This window comes from Caenorhabditis briggsae (genome assembly GCF_000004555.2).
Source record: "Caenorhabditis briggsae complete genome, chrV, whole genome shotgun sequence".
Classification (NCBI taxonomy): Eukaryota; Metazoa; Nematoda; class Chromadorea; order Rhabditida; family Rhabditidae; genus Caenorhabditis; species Caenorhabditis briggsae.
The window spans coordinates 1,295,382-1,312,641 of record NC_013488.2 but is presented as its reverse complement, the minus strand read 5'-3'; the positions used below and the strand labels follow the sequence as shown (position 1 = coordinate 1,312,641).

Sequence of the window (17,260 nt, the reverse complement as noted above, 5' to 3'; positions counted from 1 at the left end):
CGCGCCCACGTTTTATTGAATAGACAATACCGTAACCTAAAAATATGTTTATTTTTAGTCGAGTTTTCTGTTTATAATATTAATGTTTTTAGGTTACGGTAGTTTTCGCTGTGGGACCTTCACCTTTTTCACCTTTTTTTTGTGCCGGAATAATTCCAAGATTTTTCTGAACTTCCGGAGTTCCAGATATCCGTCGAATCTGGAAAAGAATGCGAGTTTGCGATGCGTCTTGTGCCTGGCTTCAATCCACTTGTCCAAAAAGACGCAGCCGGAAAAGAGTGTCGCGGAAACGTGGAATTACCGTTTTGCAAGGGATACTGTAAGACTAGTGAGGTACGAACTCACAGGGTGCCAACTGCTGCGGTATGCTGTTGCGCTTTAATGAGAAGATGACAAGGCAAAGTAGGCCGTTGAAAATTCAAATTTCTTGCAATTTTCAGCCTTGTCAATAGAGCACAGCTGCATACAACAGCAGTTCGAACTCATTATCAGTGGAGCGCACTTATCTCCATGAAATTCAAAATTCTGAGTTTCAGAGCGGCACTCATGGCTTCCCCCCACGTGTCCAAATCAGCAAAGTCTGTACTCTGGTGCAGACATCAATTCGAAAAGTGATTCTGGACGATTGTGATGAAGGAGCCGCTGAGAGCATCAAGTTCGTCAATGTGCCCCATGGAAGCGAGTGCGAGTGCTCGGCAGTGCCACTTGAGCAGAATCATTCATGACTTGAAAATTACAATTGTTTCAACGAGTTAAAAATTTATTTATAACAAGCGATTTCTTATGCTTCTTTTACACAGAGAGAATGTTTTTCACAGGAATGTTAAATTTCATAATGTTAATCGGTTAGATGTGTCAAGTTCATGGTTTCGTTCTTCCAGTCATTCGCATCTTCTTCGCCTCCACCACTTGAGGACTCGGTGATCGCGAGCGACTCGTGCTCATCTGAAATTCAAAATTTCTTATGAAAAGTTGAAAAAAGCTAGAAAACCAACCACTTTCTTCGAGATGAGACACGTTTTGCAGTGGTACACAAAGCTCGGTTCGGACGCTTCTTCAACGGAAACGGGCGGCACACTGCATCGCATGTGGAAGCAATCACGGCAGTTTTTACAGGCGAGCACTTGGTTTCCGGCTTGTGAGACACCGCCACATGTTTTGCATGGCTGAAAAATCGATTGAGAATTGATGAGCGTCGCCAGGGCGCCGCGGAAGGGAGCCTCAAAGTTTAGACGCGCGGCGCGATCGTGTCGCGGCAAGTAGCAAGACGTTCCGAAAAACACAGTGGGCGTTTAAGAGGTTTGTGTGGCAAATATCAAATTTCCAAATGAAAAAATTCAAAAATAGCTCGACAACTCACCTGATCTGTCGTACAATAAATCGAGTCGTCGATCACCGGCACCTGCTTTTTCGCCTTTTTCTGCAACTCATTCAAACAAAGCCATTTATCATCATCATCTCCAATTAATTTCCCTCACCAAAGCCGTCATTCCAACCGAAGACGGACCACTTCCAGACGCCGACGATGCGCTGGCAATCAGACTGGCCTTATCCAGTCCAGGCTTGTTCAGGCCTGGCGCGAACATGAGCCTTTGCGTTCCGGCGATTCGTTTTTGGGCCATCATACTTTGCGGAAGCTTCGAGACACTTCCAGAATCCAGTGAATAGGATGGTGTGCAGAAGTTGTTAGAATCGGAAGGCATCTGCCATGTCTGCAAATGCGCCACGTGGATTATCTAGGTTTTCGATTGAGCTATTCAAATAATAACGTACTTTCTTAACCAGTTCCGCGAATTTCTCATTCGCATCTTTCTCCGTGGATTTCATAAATCCGATAAGCTGGGAGATGTAAGCATTCGCTTCGAACTTTGACGCTTCCGAGGCTTCTGCCTTGTCATCTGGATCCTCGTCGATGGCAATCGATGGCTCAGAATCCGACATTCTAGGAATTTCGGTTAAGGAACCCGGTGTAAGATATTTCTATAAATAAAGGTTTGAGGAGTGGACAATTTTTGACATATTTCAGGTAAAGGTAAAGATATTCGATTTTATAATAATTTTTAATTGGATAATATCAACAAAGAGAAGGAAAACAAGCCTACAAAAACTACAAAAACCACAAAAACTATAATAAAAACGCAATTAAACAACAGGTGGCATCAGTGGATGCTCCTCCCCTTCGGCTTCTTGAAGAATCTTCTCCTTCATATCCATGTACTTGTACTTTTTGTTCATTGGGCCTGCTCGGTGAATGTGCGTCAGTAGTCGTTCTTCAATTCTATCCAAAGCGTTTCTTGACAACACTACAGTATCGTATTTGATGAGTGAGAAGCAGTTGAGACCGTAGACAGGCATCACGTTGAGCCATGGAAGGGCTTGCTGGGCCTCGGCGAGTCCTCCAGACACCTCGTCACAATCATCGATGAAGAGGACCGAGTAGCCGTAGTTGCGTGCTTCGCAGAGCTGGAAATTATGAAATTTTGAAAAAAACTGAATAACTATGAGTAGAGGGGGAAACTCCCTACATCAATCCAGAACTTTGGATCTCCATTTTGCAAATTCTGAATGTTATCAACAATGTGCAAGTCGTCTTGAGCGTGCTTCAAAGTCAACGCCACACACAGTCCTTGAATCCGAATCGCATCTGGTAGCATGTAGAACCAGGTCCTTGGTCCTCTGACACCATTCGCGAAACCTCCTCGAATGAACTGCGGCGCGCGGATCGATCCGACGTGTGCTCTTCCCGTCTTCTTCTGTGGCCACGGCTTCCTTCCTCCTCCCGGCATCTCGGCCTTCGTTAGCATCTTCGTCATCTGCACGTTTCGGTAGACGCTCTGCCATGTTAGATTACGATGAAGGATGTCGATACGTGGCGTTGTTCTGAAGATATCCGGATGGAGATCCACGAGTCCGAGCTTCTCGTCTTCAACAGTTTCGAGGCTAGAGACCCATGCTTGTGGAGTTTTGACGAACGGCGATTCGGGTTTTCGCCACAGTTCTCTACGGGTGTCAGTGGATGACGTGGCATCTTGGACGGCGGCCGAGAAGGCTCGATTTGATATTAGCAGGCGGAATTGTCGTGATAGCATCTGGAAAAAAAGAGGGAGCTGGTGGGCGTGGCCAAAGGTCCCACAACGACAACTACAGTAACCCAAAAATATGTTTTTTCAGAATTTTTTTCACTGCTGTGACGACCAAGAAAAATTTGAAGCTTAAAAAATCAGAAATTTGGATATTTTGAGTCCAAAAAATCACTAATTAAAAAAAAATTAGGAAAAATCCCAATTTTCTCAAAATCAACCGAATTAGGGTAAATTTCAGCCAAAAAATCTTTTAAAAAGGCAATTTTTGCCTCAAAATTCCTAATTTTGACTAGAAAAAAACACAAATTTTTGAAAAAAATTAATACAAAAAATCCTAATTATTGCCTCAAAATCAGCCGAATTTGGGTCGGTTTCAGCTGAAAAATAGTTAAAAAATGTCTTTTTTGACTCAAAATCCGAAATTATAGATGATTTTGAATCGAAAAATCACTATTTTTGAGAAAAAATCCAAAGTATTGCCTCAAAATCAACTGAATTTGTGGCATTTTCAGCCAAAAATATTTTAAAAAGGCTATTTTTGGGCTCAAAATTCCAGATTTTCTATAGCAAAAAAAAAGGCAAGTTTTTAAGGAAAAAATGAGAAAAAAAGGAAAAAAAAATACTTTAGGTTACTGTAGCTGTCCTTGTGAGACCCAGAATAATAGGAAAAAAAATCGAGATAATAATAATCTGTTCAGGAACAGAAATCAGGTTTAGAAGGAAAGTTTCAAAAAGAAATTCAAAGAAAAATATATTATTTTGAACAAAAATATATCAAAGGAACAAAAAAGCAAAACAAGAAACAAAGGATCTTCTACGATCTCTACCAAAAAAATCTGAAAATCTAATCCAAAAAATATATTTTCCTCTTATTTCCCTCTTTGCTGCAAACGCTTCCTCTCGTCCTGCCCCTTTCGAATCGCTTCCTTGAACATTCTCAATAGGTATTCTGTGGATTGCGGGGTGTCGTCGTTGGCTGGAATCAAGTATGTCAGATAGGCGGGATCCGAGTTCGAGTCGACCACTCCGATCGTCGGAATCGTCATTTTCGCGGCTTCGATGATTGCCGGATGGTTTTCACCGAGTGATGTGAGAGTCGACAGGAAGAATACCGCATCAGGGAGTCGAACGGAGGCACCCAGAAGCTGGCGAGTGTTGGTTAGCGTTCCGGATTGCCATTTTCTCACGTGCGAGTATTGTCCGACCTGGAAATTTGTATGTTATTTGTATTTTTGTGGCTGGGAGTTCATCAGTGGTCGCATCTACCGTTAAAACCTGTAATACAAGGGCCCCTCTTGATTACTATCAAAGATAAATAGTTTATCATAATATTGTTGCTCCAGAACGTTCTAGAATCCTTCACATCTACAAAAAACCATCTAATGTCTTCCAGATTCATCCAGATCCTTCTGGAACCGTCTAGAGCTTTTTAGAATAGCCTAGACGCCTTCTGACGCTCACAAGGTCCTTTTGAAACAATTCTTGAAGCCTTCGAAATCGTCTAGAATCTTCAGAAGTCTCCAGAATCGTTTAGAATTTTCTCAAGGTATTCTGAAACTATTGCTGGCTTTTTCTACTTTGAAAACGTCCAAAATGGCTTCAGAATCGTTAAGAATTTCCTGGTTTAGCCACAAAAATTTTATCAGTTGACACAATTTCGATATACCTTAAAGGAGCCGAGATAAATTAGCTCAATATTTACAAGGTGGGGCCCTTCTATTACAGGTTTTACAGTAAATACTTTCAAATTCTAAAAAACAGCTCAGGATCGCTAATTCCACAGAAACAGTGAACTCTCCTGTAGGAACCTACAGTAGGATTCACCATTCATCGGATCAAAGTATTTTCACATCATTGCTGTGTCCCTCAACCCCACCCACCCAATTCCAATCTCCCCTCACAACCACTACACCACCATCTCCCCTTCTCACCTCCTCTGCAGCCTTCTCCACATCAAACATGGTGTCCCGGTTGGACGTCACAAATAGAATCATTCCACCGCGCATCGCAACATGAGCGACGAAGTTGAGCGCTCGCACGAGATACTGTTTCGTGATGTCCAAATCGAAGACGCACACTCCCAGACGCTCTCCATACAACGCCCATTTCATATTGTTATTGACGGTGCCGATCTGGAAAAATATGTTTTATTCTGAGTTTATTCCTAATCCAATACCTTATGTCCGTAGTGAAGTCTCGCTTTGAACATCTCATCAACATGAACCAATTTCTCAAAATTGAATAGATCTTCATGTTGAAGTGAGGCCGAGACGAACGGCTTCAGAACCGTCGGCTGTACAGTACCCTTCTCGAGCGTGGAGCGATCTGGAACTGAAGACGTGGACGCCTTCTGTGGTTGTACGGCGAATCGGGAGGAGAACGCGCGTTGAGCAGTGGTGACCGCACGTCTCATCTGGAAATTCTGCTTAAAAAAGGGAAACCAGGCTTTGATAAGATAAATAAATAGGTCAAAATGAACCCAAAAAAATGGAGAAAAGATTAAATAAAAAAGAAAACGAACAGGTTTCATATTCTGGGAAAAAAGAGAGGAGCGATGAAAGGTTTCGAAATGTATTGCGATAGATGAGAACAACGGGGAGCAATTGTCATTTTACTACAGGGAATATTTAGAATCTTTGGGCTAATATAGGTAATTAAAATAAAAATAAAATCTGGATTTATATAAAATACATGAAAGAAGAAAGTGGATGGCAAACTAGAAGAGATGTCGGGGGAAAAGAGGAAAAGAGAAAAAATAACTAGAATAGGACAAAACAGATCTCGGACTGATTGTGACTGGATCAGAGATCACGGGGAAGAAGAAAAGAACACTTGGCAAGAGACAGAAAAATGACTAGTCACACTACTTAATTGATAGGTACGGATACATTGGAAGCTGTTCTGGATAGGTCCATTCGACTTTGCGTCCTTCCAAGTTCATCATTTTCAGCAGCCGACAAGCGACCATATTGGATTTAGTTATTTGAAGCAGCTCGCTGGAATTAAGAAGACGTTTCATGGACCACATTGTGTCTACGAACAAGTTGGTACGATTCTGCTCTACGGTGTTGTCCAGTTGCTCCAGGTTCGCCTTTGCCTGGTTGAAATTCTCCGCGGCGGCGTCAATCAGATCGTTCATCTCCACTTGGTAGAGCTCATCGATTCTGAACAATAAAAGAATAAGGTGTATTTCAAGTAAGCGGAAAGCCTACCTGGTCTTGGCTTTGAATTGCTCATAATTAACATTCAATGGTGGTCCTAGATTTTGAAGTGGCTCGAAACGACGCTCGAATCGAAGACGTTCAGCTTCATCTCCACCATCGGGCACCCTAACGATTCCTTTGCGAATCAGAATCACTGACAACTTGACAATTCCCTCGCATATCAGTGAAATAGCGTATTGATTCAACACATTGAACTGGTGAACAACGAATCGGCGCTTCAGATCCGCCTCCCTTGCTTGCTTCTCCTTCTGTCGCCGTTGATTCAACGTCGTCGACAGCGAACTTCCTTTCCAGTAATTCAACTGAATCTCTTGCGATCGCTCCATAGTTGTCATCATCCACTTGGCGTCAATTTCTCCCAGAAACCAGAAGATGTAGGGGAACTCGTAAGGGACAAATAGATCCATCCGGAATCCTAGCTCGAAGTAGTAATGGATGATTCCAACCAGGTTATGGAAGACAAAGGAGGCGATTGAGTGGAAGGACGAGTTCTGTTCTTTACCTGAAGCTTTAATTCCAGTTAGATACTCATTATTGTGATGAATTGTAAAACTTACAATCTATCATCTTCGCAGCAATCATCACCTCATCCGTTCGCTTCTCAACCTGTCCTGCGTAGAACTGAATATGCGCCAATTCCTCAAGCGCCATTTCCAATCGGTCTCTTTGTCGGGACAGATTGCAACCGAAGCTACTGTATACATTAACGGCAAGCTTTGACATTTGGTTCAAAAAGTTCAAGTAGAGTTGTCGTGCTAATGGATCATCGTGGACCGGCGAGCTGGGAATTTAGGTAACGATTTTTACGAAAAGGTCGGAACACTCACTCTTTATCCAAAACCTGCGGCATGAAATTGTTTTTCAATGAATCTTCGATGGGCTCAGCGCAAGTAGTATTCCCTCCCATCAAATGGGCATCGGTTGGGAACATGATGACCTGGAGCAACGATCTGGTGAAGACACAAGATTTGACTGTGAACTGCTGGGCGAAGAAGAAAAGCATATTGATGTCTTTCGTTGACTTTGGTGGCAGACGACTAAGGTCATAGATTCGCTGAGCACATTCAGTCCACCAGACGGCTGCTTCCATACGTGTTGGATATTTTACACTACGTGGGAAGCATGCAGGAATCATTCGAACGCAGGCTTTCGAGTCGAATGGCATCAACCATTTATAGTCGCCATCTTCATTATCAGGTCCACGTCTTCCAAGGATTACTGTATTCTTGATCAGATGCGAAATTTGGATCAACCGATCAGATAAAACTGCAGCGAATTGGAAGTTTGGTGTGAACTGAGCTGGATCGTCACAGGAGGAGCAATCATCCTCGTCCTCCATGTATTCCTCTTCATCGTCGACGTCTTCTGATTCGGCAGGATTCGCGGAGCTGCTGTTTGGTTTCTCTTCTTCAGGTTTAGTGGGGGAGGTTTTTGGAGACTCCTTCTTCGCTTGCTTCGCATGCTTCTTATTCTTCTTTCTCTTCTGCTTCTTCCCATTCTTCTTATGCTCTTTCTTGCCTGGTGACGTATCTTCTACAGTATCCTCTTTTGGTTCTTCTCTCTGTTCTTCGGCATCCTCCAATCTCAGTTTTTCAAGATCTTCATAATCTTTCTCTGACATTGGTTCATGACCTCCCACATAGATTTTATGATCAAAATGGGGATTTTCAATCTCTGGAGGCATCAAATACGACATGATATCCAACATCAGGGTGACGAATTCAAGACGAGCACTGCATGCAGTACAAATTTCCACTGCACGTCTACTGCCGGTTTCTTTGCTCCAACTGGCACCCTGCCTCTCCAGTGCATGCATTTGTTCTCTCATCATTATAATGATGTCTCGTCGATGCATCCATGTTTGGTTGTTGAAGAGGTTTTGTGGATTGAAGTCTTCAGGCAGCTCTTCGAGATTGCCAACATTATTGACTAGTGAGTAAATGTTGCGAACCAGAAGATTGATGCCAGCCGCAAAGGGATGAAAGAGGGGATGTGTAATCTTGGCGACATTCGCTAACATCACATTAGTCCATACTGTGGTACCCAGTGAAGAGCCTTCTAGCCACGCCACAACCATTGCAAGTGTGGCATCCATCACAGCGAGCTGCATTGGCATATCATCTCCGTAGAGTCCCTAGAAATATTAGTATATAATTTACAGCTTTTTTGTTAATTTTACATCTGCAATAGCGTCATCCAGAGTTTTGAGATGTGACGCTCCAACTCCGACATCCATCTTTGGTTCCATAAGCTCAATCGCTGACATGACTTCGAGGAGTGTGAATTTGGGAGTTGTCACCATTTCACCAACCGACAAGCCTGCAAAATTTGTACAACTAGGATTGTTAGCAATTAACAGAAAGCTAACCTTCACATAGCTTGAAAAACTCTTGTGAGACATCTTCTTTCCCTGCGCTAGTCTCCATTTTACCAAGCGTTTGACCCGTAAAAGCTGGAAAAGATAGGTGATTAGATGATAATTGGTTGAGGGAGTTAATGAAAGGAACAATGTGATGCATTTCTTCGGGGGAGATTTAAGGTAAACAAAGTGCAGATGTGTAAAATCGGAATGTCGTTTGTGAAAGCAAGCGCGCTCTGAGGCTAAATTTCTCTGCGTCTCTCGATTTTGAGTGATGTCTCTTTCTAGTTTCGCTCTTTTTTTTTAGATTTTCGAATTTATTTTTTTGTTTCCAGATTCGAAAATTTTACTATTTTTCGTTGTCGCGTTTTTCTTTTTTCTCTTTGCACCTTTTCTAAACTTTCAGACCCAAAAATGCCTCTGAAACCCGGTGCGAACCCCTACAAAATCCTCGATCTCGAAAAAGGATGCACAGAAAAGGAGATTCAGAAGGCTTATCGTGCACAATGTCTCAAGTGGCATCCTGACAAAAACTTGGACAACAAAGAGGAAGCAGAGAGAAAATTCATTGAAGCTAAAGAAGCGTTTGATTTTCTTTATGATAAAGAAAAACGAGCAGAATATGACAAAGGAGAGGAAAAAATTCGAGTGGCACAGGAGAACTACAGTAAGCGAATGGCAGAAGCTGATGGAGTGAGGAGGAAATTGATCGAGGAGTTGGAAAAGCGTGAGAGCGAATTCAATGGTGGTAAACGTCATGCGGATGCAACAATGACGGCAGCTCAACAGGCCAAAAAGAAGAAAACCGAGCAGAGAAACTTTAAAGAGGAGATTGAAGCGATTCGAAGACAATTGGAGAAGGAAGTCAACGAGGAAGTTCGGCAGAAGAACACACTAATGAAGGCTGAAAGAGAGAAACATCAGAAGAATCGAGAAAGAACGACACCTCAGCTGTTAGTAAAGTGGAAAGTAGCGCAAGGAGGACAAGATTATTCTGAAGAGGATATTAGGAAAATTTTTTCAAATGTAAGTTCTGAAAAACTGAAAAAATATAAATCTCCTAAAAATTTTCAGTTCGGCCCAATCTCCAACATCTCATCTGCCATCAGCAAAAAGGAACGACGGAAACGGATCGTCGAATTCGAAGCGGGAACCAACGCGTGGGGTGCTGAACTAGAAACTGGCGATAGTTGGATGCCAGAGTTGACTTGCGAATGGATACAACCACCAGTGGGTACTGTGAAGAAGTCTGAACCCTCTTCTGCGAAGCCAAGTACGGGAAGCAATTTGGAACACATGTCGTTAGAAGATCTCGAAGCCCAGATAATGGGAGGATTTTGAATTTTGCTATTTATTTAAATAAATTTTTATGATTTTTTAAGACAATTTTTTTTGTTCTTTTCAGTTCAAAGATTGTTTTCCTCGGTGCGGCGGCACAATTAGAACCGCCATGACTCACATTTATAATGAACGCGAGTCAATGGGGAAGCGAGACGCAGACAATGACGGGAAAAAGTGTGTCACGACTCTCCAAGCAGAACGAGTGAGAGGAGAGAAGAAAAGCGCTATTTCGATTTGGGTTCATCTCTCTTGTGTGTTTCGTAGTGAATTGTGTAGTCAAAACATGCTTTTTTCATCCTTTTTTGGTTCAAAAGGTCCAGATTTCGTTTATATCCGAAGTGTGGTTTGTGCGTGAATTTGTGCAAGCCTTCCGGAGTCACATGCATTGAAATTAGCATGCAAAACTTTTACGAGATAGATCACAAATCATTTTTTCTTATGCCAATTCTCTATTTTGTTTCAGTGTCACCTGTGTCCACTTCCTACCCATCGCCGCTCCCAGTCTTTGAATTCATTATCATTGCGCCACGTATTATTTTCCCCTCTTTATCAATTGAATTTATGTCAATCATATGTTTTTTTCCTTCCTTTTGAAAGCAGATTTTCTAGTATGATTCTTGACGGTGAGCCGGTTTTAAAGCGAAAAGAGCTACGGTTTTACAAAATAATGCATGTGCCTTTAATATACCGTATCTCGAAATTATAATTTTTTCTCCGTTTTTCAAATGAAAAAAGACAAAAAACGAGCGAAAAATTGAGATTTCCAGAAAGATGGCACAATCGCCGTGCACCTCGTCATCATCTTTCTCAAACGAGCCGGGTTTCGACTACATTGTGAATCTCAACGTTGGCGGGCGAATCTTTGCGACCAGTTGTAATACCTTGAGCTGGATACCAGATTCGTTCTTCACGAGTCTGCTGAGTGGAAGAATGAATAGTGTTCGCGATGCCAGTGGCGCGATTTTCATTGATAGAGATCCCGATGTGTTTCGAGTAATTTTGAACTATTTAAGGACGAAGCAAGTGGATTTGGGGTGAGTTTCAAACTATTCAAATTCAGACCAAAAGCTAAAAATATTAATTCCAGAGGTCTAAAAGTGGCGACTCTGAAGCACGAGGCTCTCTTCTTCGGTCTAACCCCACTGATTCGTCGTTTAACCCTTTGCGAAGAGCTTAGTTCCACGTCATGCGGCTCCGTCTATTTCTGCGGCATGATTCCGCCACCAGACATGCCTCTAGAAAACCTGCCAAATGAGAAGAGCCGTTCGCCAATGTATTCCGAGTCGAATGAATCTAAAAAGCCAAGCGGCGGGTCCCCAAGACATCGTGTACATTCCAAAAAGCAATCTAGTGATATGAGTAAATATGTGAGTTGGAAGATAACTGAGAAATCTGAAATTATTGATTTTCCAGATAAAAAACGAGTTAACCGAGTTGGCAAAGTCCAAAAGTCTACCGGATCGAGACACGGAACCGCTGAAAGTCCGAATGATCCGTGCCCATATATGCTCCATTGTTGTGGCCTACTCCTACTTTGTCTGTGTCTATAGGTAATACTTCCAGCTTTAAACCCAAAAAATTTAAACAATACTTTCAGAGTGACGGAGTGGAACACCTACATTCTTCTCTGGAAATCTCCACGTACCAGAACCTATGTGACGCATATCGCAGTGAATACAAAAATCGCTGCTACTGTAGCAGAGAGGCTGGTAGCCGTTGCGTTTGCAGATGACACAATTGGCCTGTGGCATATTGATGATGAGGGAAAAACCGAGAAAAAAGGGTTGTTCTCTATGAACGTCTCCATTGACAATTTGTTCTTTGTTGGCACCCAAATGGTGGCTCTCAGCAAGTCGGGAAAAGTGGGAATATGGCATTCGGCTACGCAGAACTGGCAGGCACAGGATATTCAACCAATCTCGTGCTACGATACCGCTGGATCTTCTTTGATACTTGGATGTGCGAATGGAAGTATGAATCATATCGATATGCAGAAGTTTCCGTTGAGAATGAAGGATAACGATTTGCTAGTGACCGAGTTGTTCAGGGATCCCAATGGCGATACGATCACGTCTTTGTCAGTGTTTTTGACTCCGAAGACTTGTGAGTTTTGAATTTTAAATTAAGAGTTATTCTGGTACAAGGCAGAAGGTCCCACAACGACAACTACAGTAACCAAAAAATCGTATTTTTAAGACAAATTTTCGTATTTTTGAAACCGGAATTTCCTATTTTTAGAGCCGAAATTCCATATTTTTAAAGCCAAAATTACGTATTTTTGAATATGAAATTTCGTATTTTGAAGCCAAAATTTCGTATTTTTAGAACTGAAAGATCTTATTTTTAGAGCCAAAATTCCGCATGTTCAAGCTGGAAATCAGTATTTTTAAGGTGGGGGGACAGGAGATTTTTCGTAGTTTTTTTGTAGTTAGAGTATGCATTCTACCGTCACGGTGTACAACGGTTAATGTCACTCTGCGTACAGCTGTCGTCCTCGCCTTTATGTATGCAATCGGGCTTGCGCTTTCTCTTTGCCCGCGTGGCCCAGTCGGTAGCGGTGCCGCACCCTCAATCATCGTCACAAGTTCAACTCCTCGAGGGGCATCTTTGAACGGAATTTCGAGAACATTATTTTTTTCATGTCCCCCCACCTTTAAAGCCGAAATTTCGTATTTTTAGAGCTAAAATTCCATGTTTTTAAGTCAGAAATTTCATGTTTTTAAGTTCAGAAATTTGTATTTTCAGAGCCGAAGTTTCATATGTGGTGAGCTCAAAATAAGTATTTTCAAGCCAAAATGCCGTATTTTTAGTCTAATATTTCGTATTTTTGAAACCAAAATCCCGTATTTTCAAAGCCAAATTTCGTATTTTCAGAGCCAAAATTCCATCGGTTTAAGCCAAAAAATCAGTATTTTCAAAGCAAAATTTTGCATTTTTAGACCCAAAATGTTTTTTTAGTAAAGGCCAAAATGAGCTGATGAGCTCTAAAAGTTCAAATATCGCGCCAAAAATCATCTACTGGTTACGATAGTTGTCGTTGTAGGACCTTCGGCCACGGCCACCGGCGTCTCTCTCCCACAACTCCGATTTTCGGTATAAGAATGATAAGCATATTCTCTTTGTTTAGCTGCCTGCGGTAACTGGATCGAAATCGCCTACGGAACTTCCAATGGAGTCGTCAATCTCATCCTCCAGCATCCAGAGACTGCCGGTCATCAGCCGGTTCTCTTCCAAAGCTACAACATCCACAACTCCCCCGTGGTTCGAGTCTCCTTGAACACCGCCTATCTCATCAGTGTCTGCTCGGAATATAACCACGTTCGCTCTTGGAACGTCACCAGATTCCGTGGAATGATCAACACTCAACCGGGAACTGTTCCTCTGGCATCGTTCAAAGTTCTAACTTTGGATTCTACTGATGAGACTACTGATAAACAATACAACCATCCTGGCCCATATGGAGATCAGGATTCGGAGCAGGTTCTGGTCCAGCGAGTCATTCCAAATGCACAGAAGCTTTTCGTTCGGTTAGCATCGACTGGAGAAAGGTACTAGAAAGATGATTTAGAACACCCCAAAACCAACAAAATTCCAGAATTTGCACAGTTGATTCTGTTGAAGACTCTCCAATCACTGCATTTTGTGTCCATGAGCTCGATGGTCAGAAGCTTGGAAGCCGTCTCCGTAAACATCTTTTCTGTGGGAATGGGAACGGAAGTGTTCAAGTCTGGGATCTGACATCAGCTCTGGATCAGTTTCATTTGAAGAATGGATCGAATCCCGGTCACCAAGTGAACCCGCCAGCCGCTGCTAATCAGGCGGATCTGATAAAAACCCAGTTGACACAATCGCCAAGATCATTAATCAGTTTGTCAAATGTAAGCCTTTGTTTTCTCTAAAATAGGGAATTTACTATGATGGCCTAACTTTCGCAAGTTGAGTTTTCTAGGCCACCATGGTAAATGACCTAGAAATAGGCTGGTATTCATCTGGTGTGTCTTGTGGGTCATTTTAACATGGTGGCCTAACTTTTGCAACTTGAGTTTTCTAGACCACCATGGAAATGGCCTGGATATGAATAATTGGTGGCCTAACTGTTTTGAGTTTTCTAGGTCGCCAATGTATATGACCTTGAAATGGCCTGCTATTCATCTGATGTGTTCTTAGGTCATTTTAACATAGTGGCCTAACTTTTGCAACTTGAGCTTTTTAGGCCACCATGGAAAATAACCTTAAAATGTCATATATTCACCTGGTGTGTTTTCTAGGTCATCTGAACATGGTGGCCTATTTTTTGAATGATGAGGTTTCTAGGCCCTGACGCAAAATAACCTAGAAACATCCTGATTTTCACCTGATGTGTTTTCTGGGGCATCTTAACATGGTGGCCTAACGTTTGAAACTTGAATTTTCAAGGCTACCATGGTAAATAATCTAGGAACTGGCTGATATTCACCTGCTGTGTTTTAGGCTACTTTAACAGGGTGGCCTAACTTGAGATTTCTAGGCCATAATGGTAAATGGCCTAGAAACAGGGTGATGCTCACCTGGTGTGTTTTCTAGGCCGTCTTAACATGCATCTTGATTCTTTTTCTCTCCTATAACCCTCCAAAGCTTTTCAGTACTCTGGCGGTCCAACCCCTCAGGAACTTCTTGACGTCATAGACGACAACGACATCTGCTGCTCGACACCAGCACTATCCCGATGTCCATCTACCGCATTTCAATAACTCTTTCTTTCTTAAATGTCTTACATTCCTTGTTCCTCTAGTCATTTAAACAACCCCATTCTATGTCTTTATTTGTATATTTGTACCTAGTCAAAACACCCCCTTTACACGAACCGGTTAACCCTGAAAATTTTTCAAAAAAAAACTCTGAATCAACACTTTTTTATCGAACGAGAAAAATGTTATAAAACTTTACAAAGACTTTTTTTTCATAAAGACAGTGGCAGTATTTGGAGGTGGAAAAGAGACTGAAACGGGCGGGGAAGAAGAATAGGAAAAAAGGAATAAAGCTCTACACGATATAAACTATTTGTACAAATACAAATACAAATTAGAAGGATTCTGAATACGATGATTGAAAATAAGGCTTCCATTTCGATCGGTGCATTTGCGCGTCAATGAGCCAGAGAGTGTTTGCGTACGCAGTATTTTGTGACGCGCAAATTCAAAAAATTCGTCGTAAAATGAAATTCTGCGTACGCAAACACTCGCTTGAATGGTGACGCGCAAATGCACGAATTCCGTGTTAGCGCTGACCGATTTCGGGGCTCATGCCGGAAATCGGAGACCGGCGACCACCGACCGAGATTAATGAATTTGTGCATTTGCGCGTCCAGTGTTTGCGTACGAAGTATTTTGTGACGCGCAAATGCACGAATTCGGTCCGGGCGGGGTAAATTCCCCGACCGAACGCAAGCTTTTCATTGAAAATCACCGATGAAACTTATTTTTAGTTCATAGAAAGTAGAACATTCTAGATGAAAGGAAATCGGGGCGAAAATTGAAAAATTGAGAAAAAAAAGTAAAAATTGTCCACCGGACAAAAGAGATCCGCAGGTATTAAAAGGAGATAATGGAAGTGGTGTCGTGGGGTGTTCATTTATCCATGAATGTGCATTTCACCCCGTCGCGACAATTTGTGCCATTCGGAGAAGCCGACGGCACCCGGATAGTAGTACACTTCCATCACCCACTTGCGGTACGAGTCACGGGAGATTATCTGGAAATTCGGGGAATTTTTTGGAATATCAAAATGTCTGAATCTAAGAAATTTTGAATCTCAGAATCTCCGAAGCTCAGAATCTTAGAATCTCAGAATCTCAGGATCTCAGAATCTCACAATCTCACAATCTCACAATCTAAGAATCTCAGAATCTCAGAAACTCAAAATTCCAGAATCTCAAAACCTCAGAATTTCAGAATCTCAGGATCTCAGAATCTCAGAATCTCAGAAACTCAAAATTCCAGAATCTCATAATCTCGGAATTTCAGACTCTGAATCTCGGAATCTCAGAATCTCGGAATCTCCGAATCTCAGAATCTCGTAGTTTCAAAATCTCAGAATCTCAGAATCTCGGAATTTCAGACTCTGAATCTCGGAATCTCAGAATCTCGGAATCTCAGAATCTCACAATCTAAGAATCTCAGAATCTCAGAATCTCGGAATTTCAGACTCTGAATCTCGGAATCTCAGAATCTCAGAATCTCAGAATCTCAGAATCTCAGAATCTCGTAGTTTCAGAATCTCAGAATCTCTGAATCTCGGAATCTCAGAATCTCAGAATCTCAGAATCTTAGAATCTCGGAATTTCAGGATCTCAGAATCTCAGAATCTCAGAATCTCACAATCTAAGAATCTCAGGAACTCAATACTCCCGAAACCTTACCTTTCTTGGTGACTTCGCATAACGATCTCCTGGAAACTCGACAAACAGGGTCCAGAATCCTTTCCGTCTCACCTGAAATATTTTTGAATATTTAGTTGAATACTTCAAAATTGCCATAAAAGTCTACTTTGAGCTCAATTATCTCGGTTCCAATAAGAGATATCAAAAATCTGTCAACTGATGAAATGTTTATCACAATATCATCAACGTTTCAACAGTTTGTCAATTTTCGATATCTCTCATAGGAATCAAGATAATTGGGTTCAAAGTGCAAGTATAGCGGTGANTTTCGTCTGCACCTCTTCGTCTCACACACTATTTTCCCCTTTCTCAAATAGGTTTAGATTGAATTGTGAGATTACTAAATACTCTTGGATTATATTGTCACCTTTTTGAATCGAATTTGTTCTAGGCCACCCAGTTGGCCATTTTATTTCCTTCTCTTTGTTTTGATTGAAGGACACCTTTACTTTCAACTTTGAGCCAATTTATCTCAGTTCGCATGGAAGATATCAAAAATGTGTCAACTGATAAATTGTTAATCATAATATCAAAAATATTTGGTCAGTTGACAACTTTTTGATATCTCACACAGGAAGCGAGATAATTGGGATCAAACTTGTGGGGGCTCTTCTATTGCAGGTTCTACCTAAAGAATTCAATTTTTCAGATTAACATCTCTCCTGGACTCGAACGACCCCAACAAAAGTACATAGGCAGCACTAGGAAAGGAGGAATGATACGACAGAAACGATAGGTGAGTGATTTTCGCTGATTTTTCAATTTCCTGTGCATATTTCGATATTACTTTGATTTCCAGAGTAGCACTTTTTAGAGTTTTTGCTTTTCCAATTTC

The 17,260-nt window shown here is 41.7% G+C and overlaps 8 protein-coding genes across 8 annotated transcripts in view; 3 read left to right on the top strand and 5 right to left on the bottom strand.

Moving 5' to 3' along the window:
- Window positions 1-222: 222 nt before the first annotated feature.
- On the top strand, window positions 223-725 carry CBG01524 (the record flags this gene model as incomplete). The annotated part of the gene is made up of 2 exons (XM_002635307.1): window positions 223-333; window positions 537-725. 2 exons carry the CDS (start codon window positions 223-225, stop codon window positions 723-725), a joined length of 300 nt encoding a protein of 99 aa, XP_002635353.1.
- Window positions 726-861: 136 nt separating this feature from the next.
- Cbr-phf-30 lies at window positions 862-1,941 on the bottom strand (the record flags this gene model as incomplete). The annotated part of the gene is made up of 5 exons (XM_045236608.1): window positions 862-945; window positions 996-1,166; window positions 1,361-1,420; window positions 1,479-1,712; window positions 1,774-1,941. 5 exons carry the CDS (start codon window positions 1,939-1,941, stop codon window positions 862-864), a joined length of 717 nt encoding a protein of 238 aa, XP_045091844.1.
- Window positions 1,942-2,142: 201 nt separating this feature from the next.
- Window positions 2,143-3,089, bottom strand: Cbr-mrpl-4 (the record flags this gene model as incomplete). The annotated part of the gene is made up of 2 exons (XM_002635305.1): window positions 2,143-2,463; window positions 2,526-3,089. 2 exons carry the CDS (start codon window positions 3,087-3,089, stop codon window positions 2,143-2,145), a joined length of 885 nt encoding a protein of 294 aa, XP_002635351.1.
- An 863-nt stretch (window positions 3,090-3,952) lies between these two features.
- Cbr-mrps-2 lies at window positions 3,953-5,496 on the bottom strand (the record flags this gene model as incomplete). Its single annotated transcript, XM_002635304.1, has 3 exons — window positions 3,953-4,288; window positions 5,015-5,215; window positions 5,260-5,496. 3 exons carry the CDS (start codon window positions 5,494-5,496, stop codon window positions 3,953-3,955), a joined length of 774 nt encoding a protein of 257 aa, XP_002635350.1.
- Window positions 5,497-5,946: 450 nt separating this feature from the next.
- On the bottom strand, window positions 5,947-8,733 carry CBG01520 (the record flags this gene model as incomplete). The annotated part of the gene is made up of 6 exons (XM_045236605.1): window positions 5,947-6,247; window positions 6,296-6,809; window positions 6,865-7,088; window positions 7,135-8,441; window positions 8,487-8,626; window positions 8,676-8,733. The coding sequence occupies 6 exons, from the start codon at window positions 8,731-8,733 to the stop codon at window positions 5,947-5,949; spliced, it is 2,544 nt and encodes an 847-aa protein (XP_045091845.1).
- Window positions 8,734-9,080: 347 nt separating this feature from the next.
- Window positions 9,081-10,007, top strand: Cbr-dnj-22 (the record flags this gene model as incomplete). Its single annotated transcript, XM_002635302.1, has 2 exons — window positions 9,081-9,692; window positions 9,741-10,007. 2 exons carry the CDS (start codon window positions 9,081-9,083, stop codon window positions 10,005-10,007), a joined length of 879 nt encoding a protein of 292 aa, XP_002635348.1.
- Window positions 10,008-10,778: 771 nt separating this feature from the next.
- On the top strand, window positions 10,779-14,737 carry CBG01518 (the record flags this gene model as incomplete). Its single annotated transcript, XM_002635301.1, has 7 exons — window positions 10,779-11,041; window positions 11,095-11,374; window positions 11,421-11,557; window positions 11,605-12,110; window positions 13,135-13,555; window positions 13,603-13,885; window positions 14,630-14,737. 7 exons carry the CDS (start codon window positions 10,779-10,781, stop codon window positions 14,735-14,737), a joined length of 1,998 nt encoding a protein of 665 aa, XP_002635347.1.
- A 306-nt stretch (window positions 14,738-15,043) lies between these two features.
- The window catches only part of CBG01517, a gene marked incomplete at both ends in the record, with an annotated part of 3,588 nt that continues 1,371 nt past the window's right edge, over window positions 15,044-17,260 (bottom strand). The window contains 3 exons of the mRNA XM_002635300.2: window positions 15,044-15,285; window positions 15,716-15,737; window positions 16,405-16,476. Of these exons, the coding sequence (XP_002635346.2) occupies window positions 15,044-15,285; window positions 15,716-15,737; window positions 16,405-16,476 (336 nt within the window). The remainder of the gene's footprint in view (window positions 15,286-15,715; window positions 15,738-16,404; window positions 16,477-17,260) is intronic.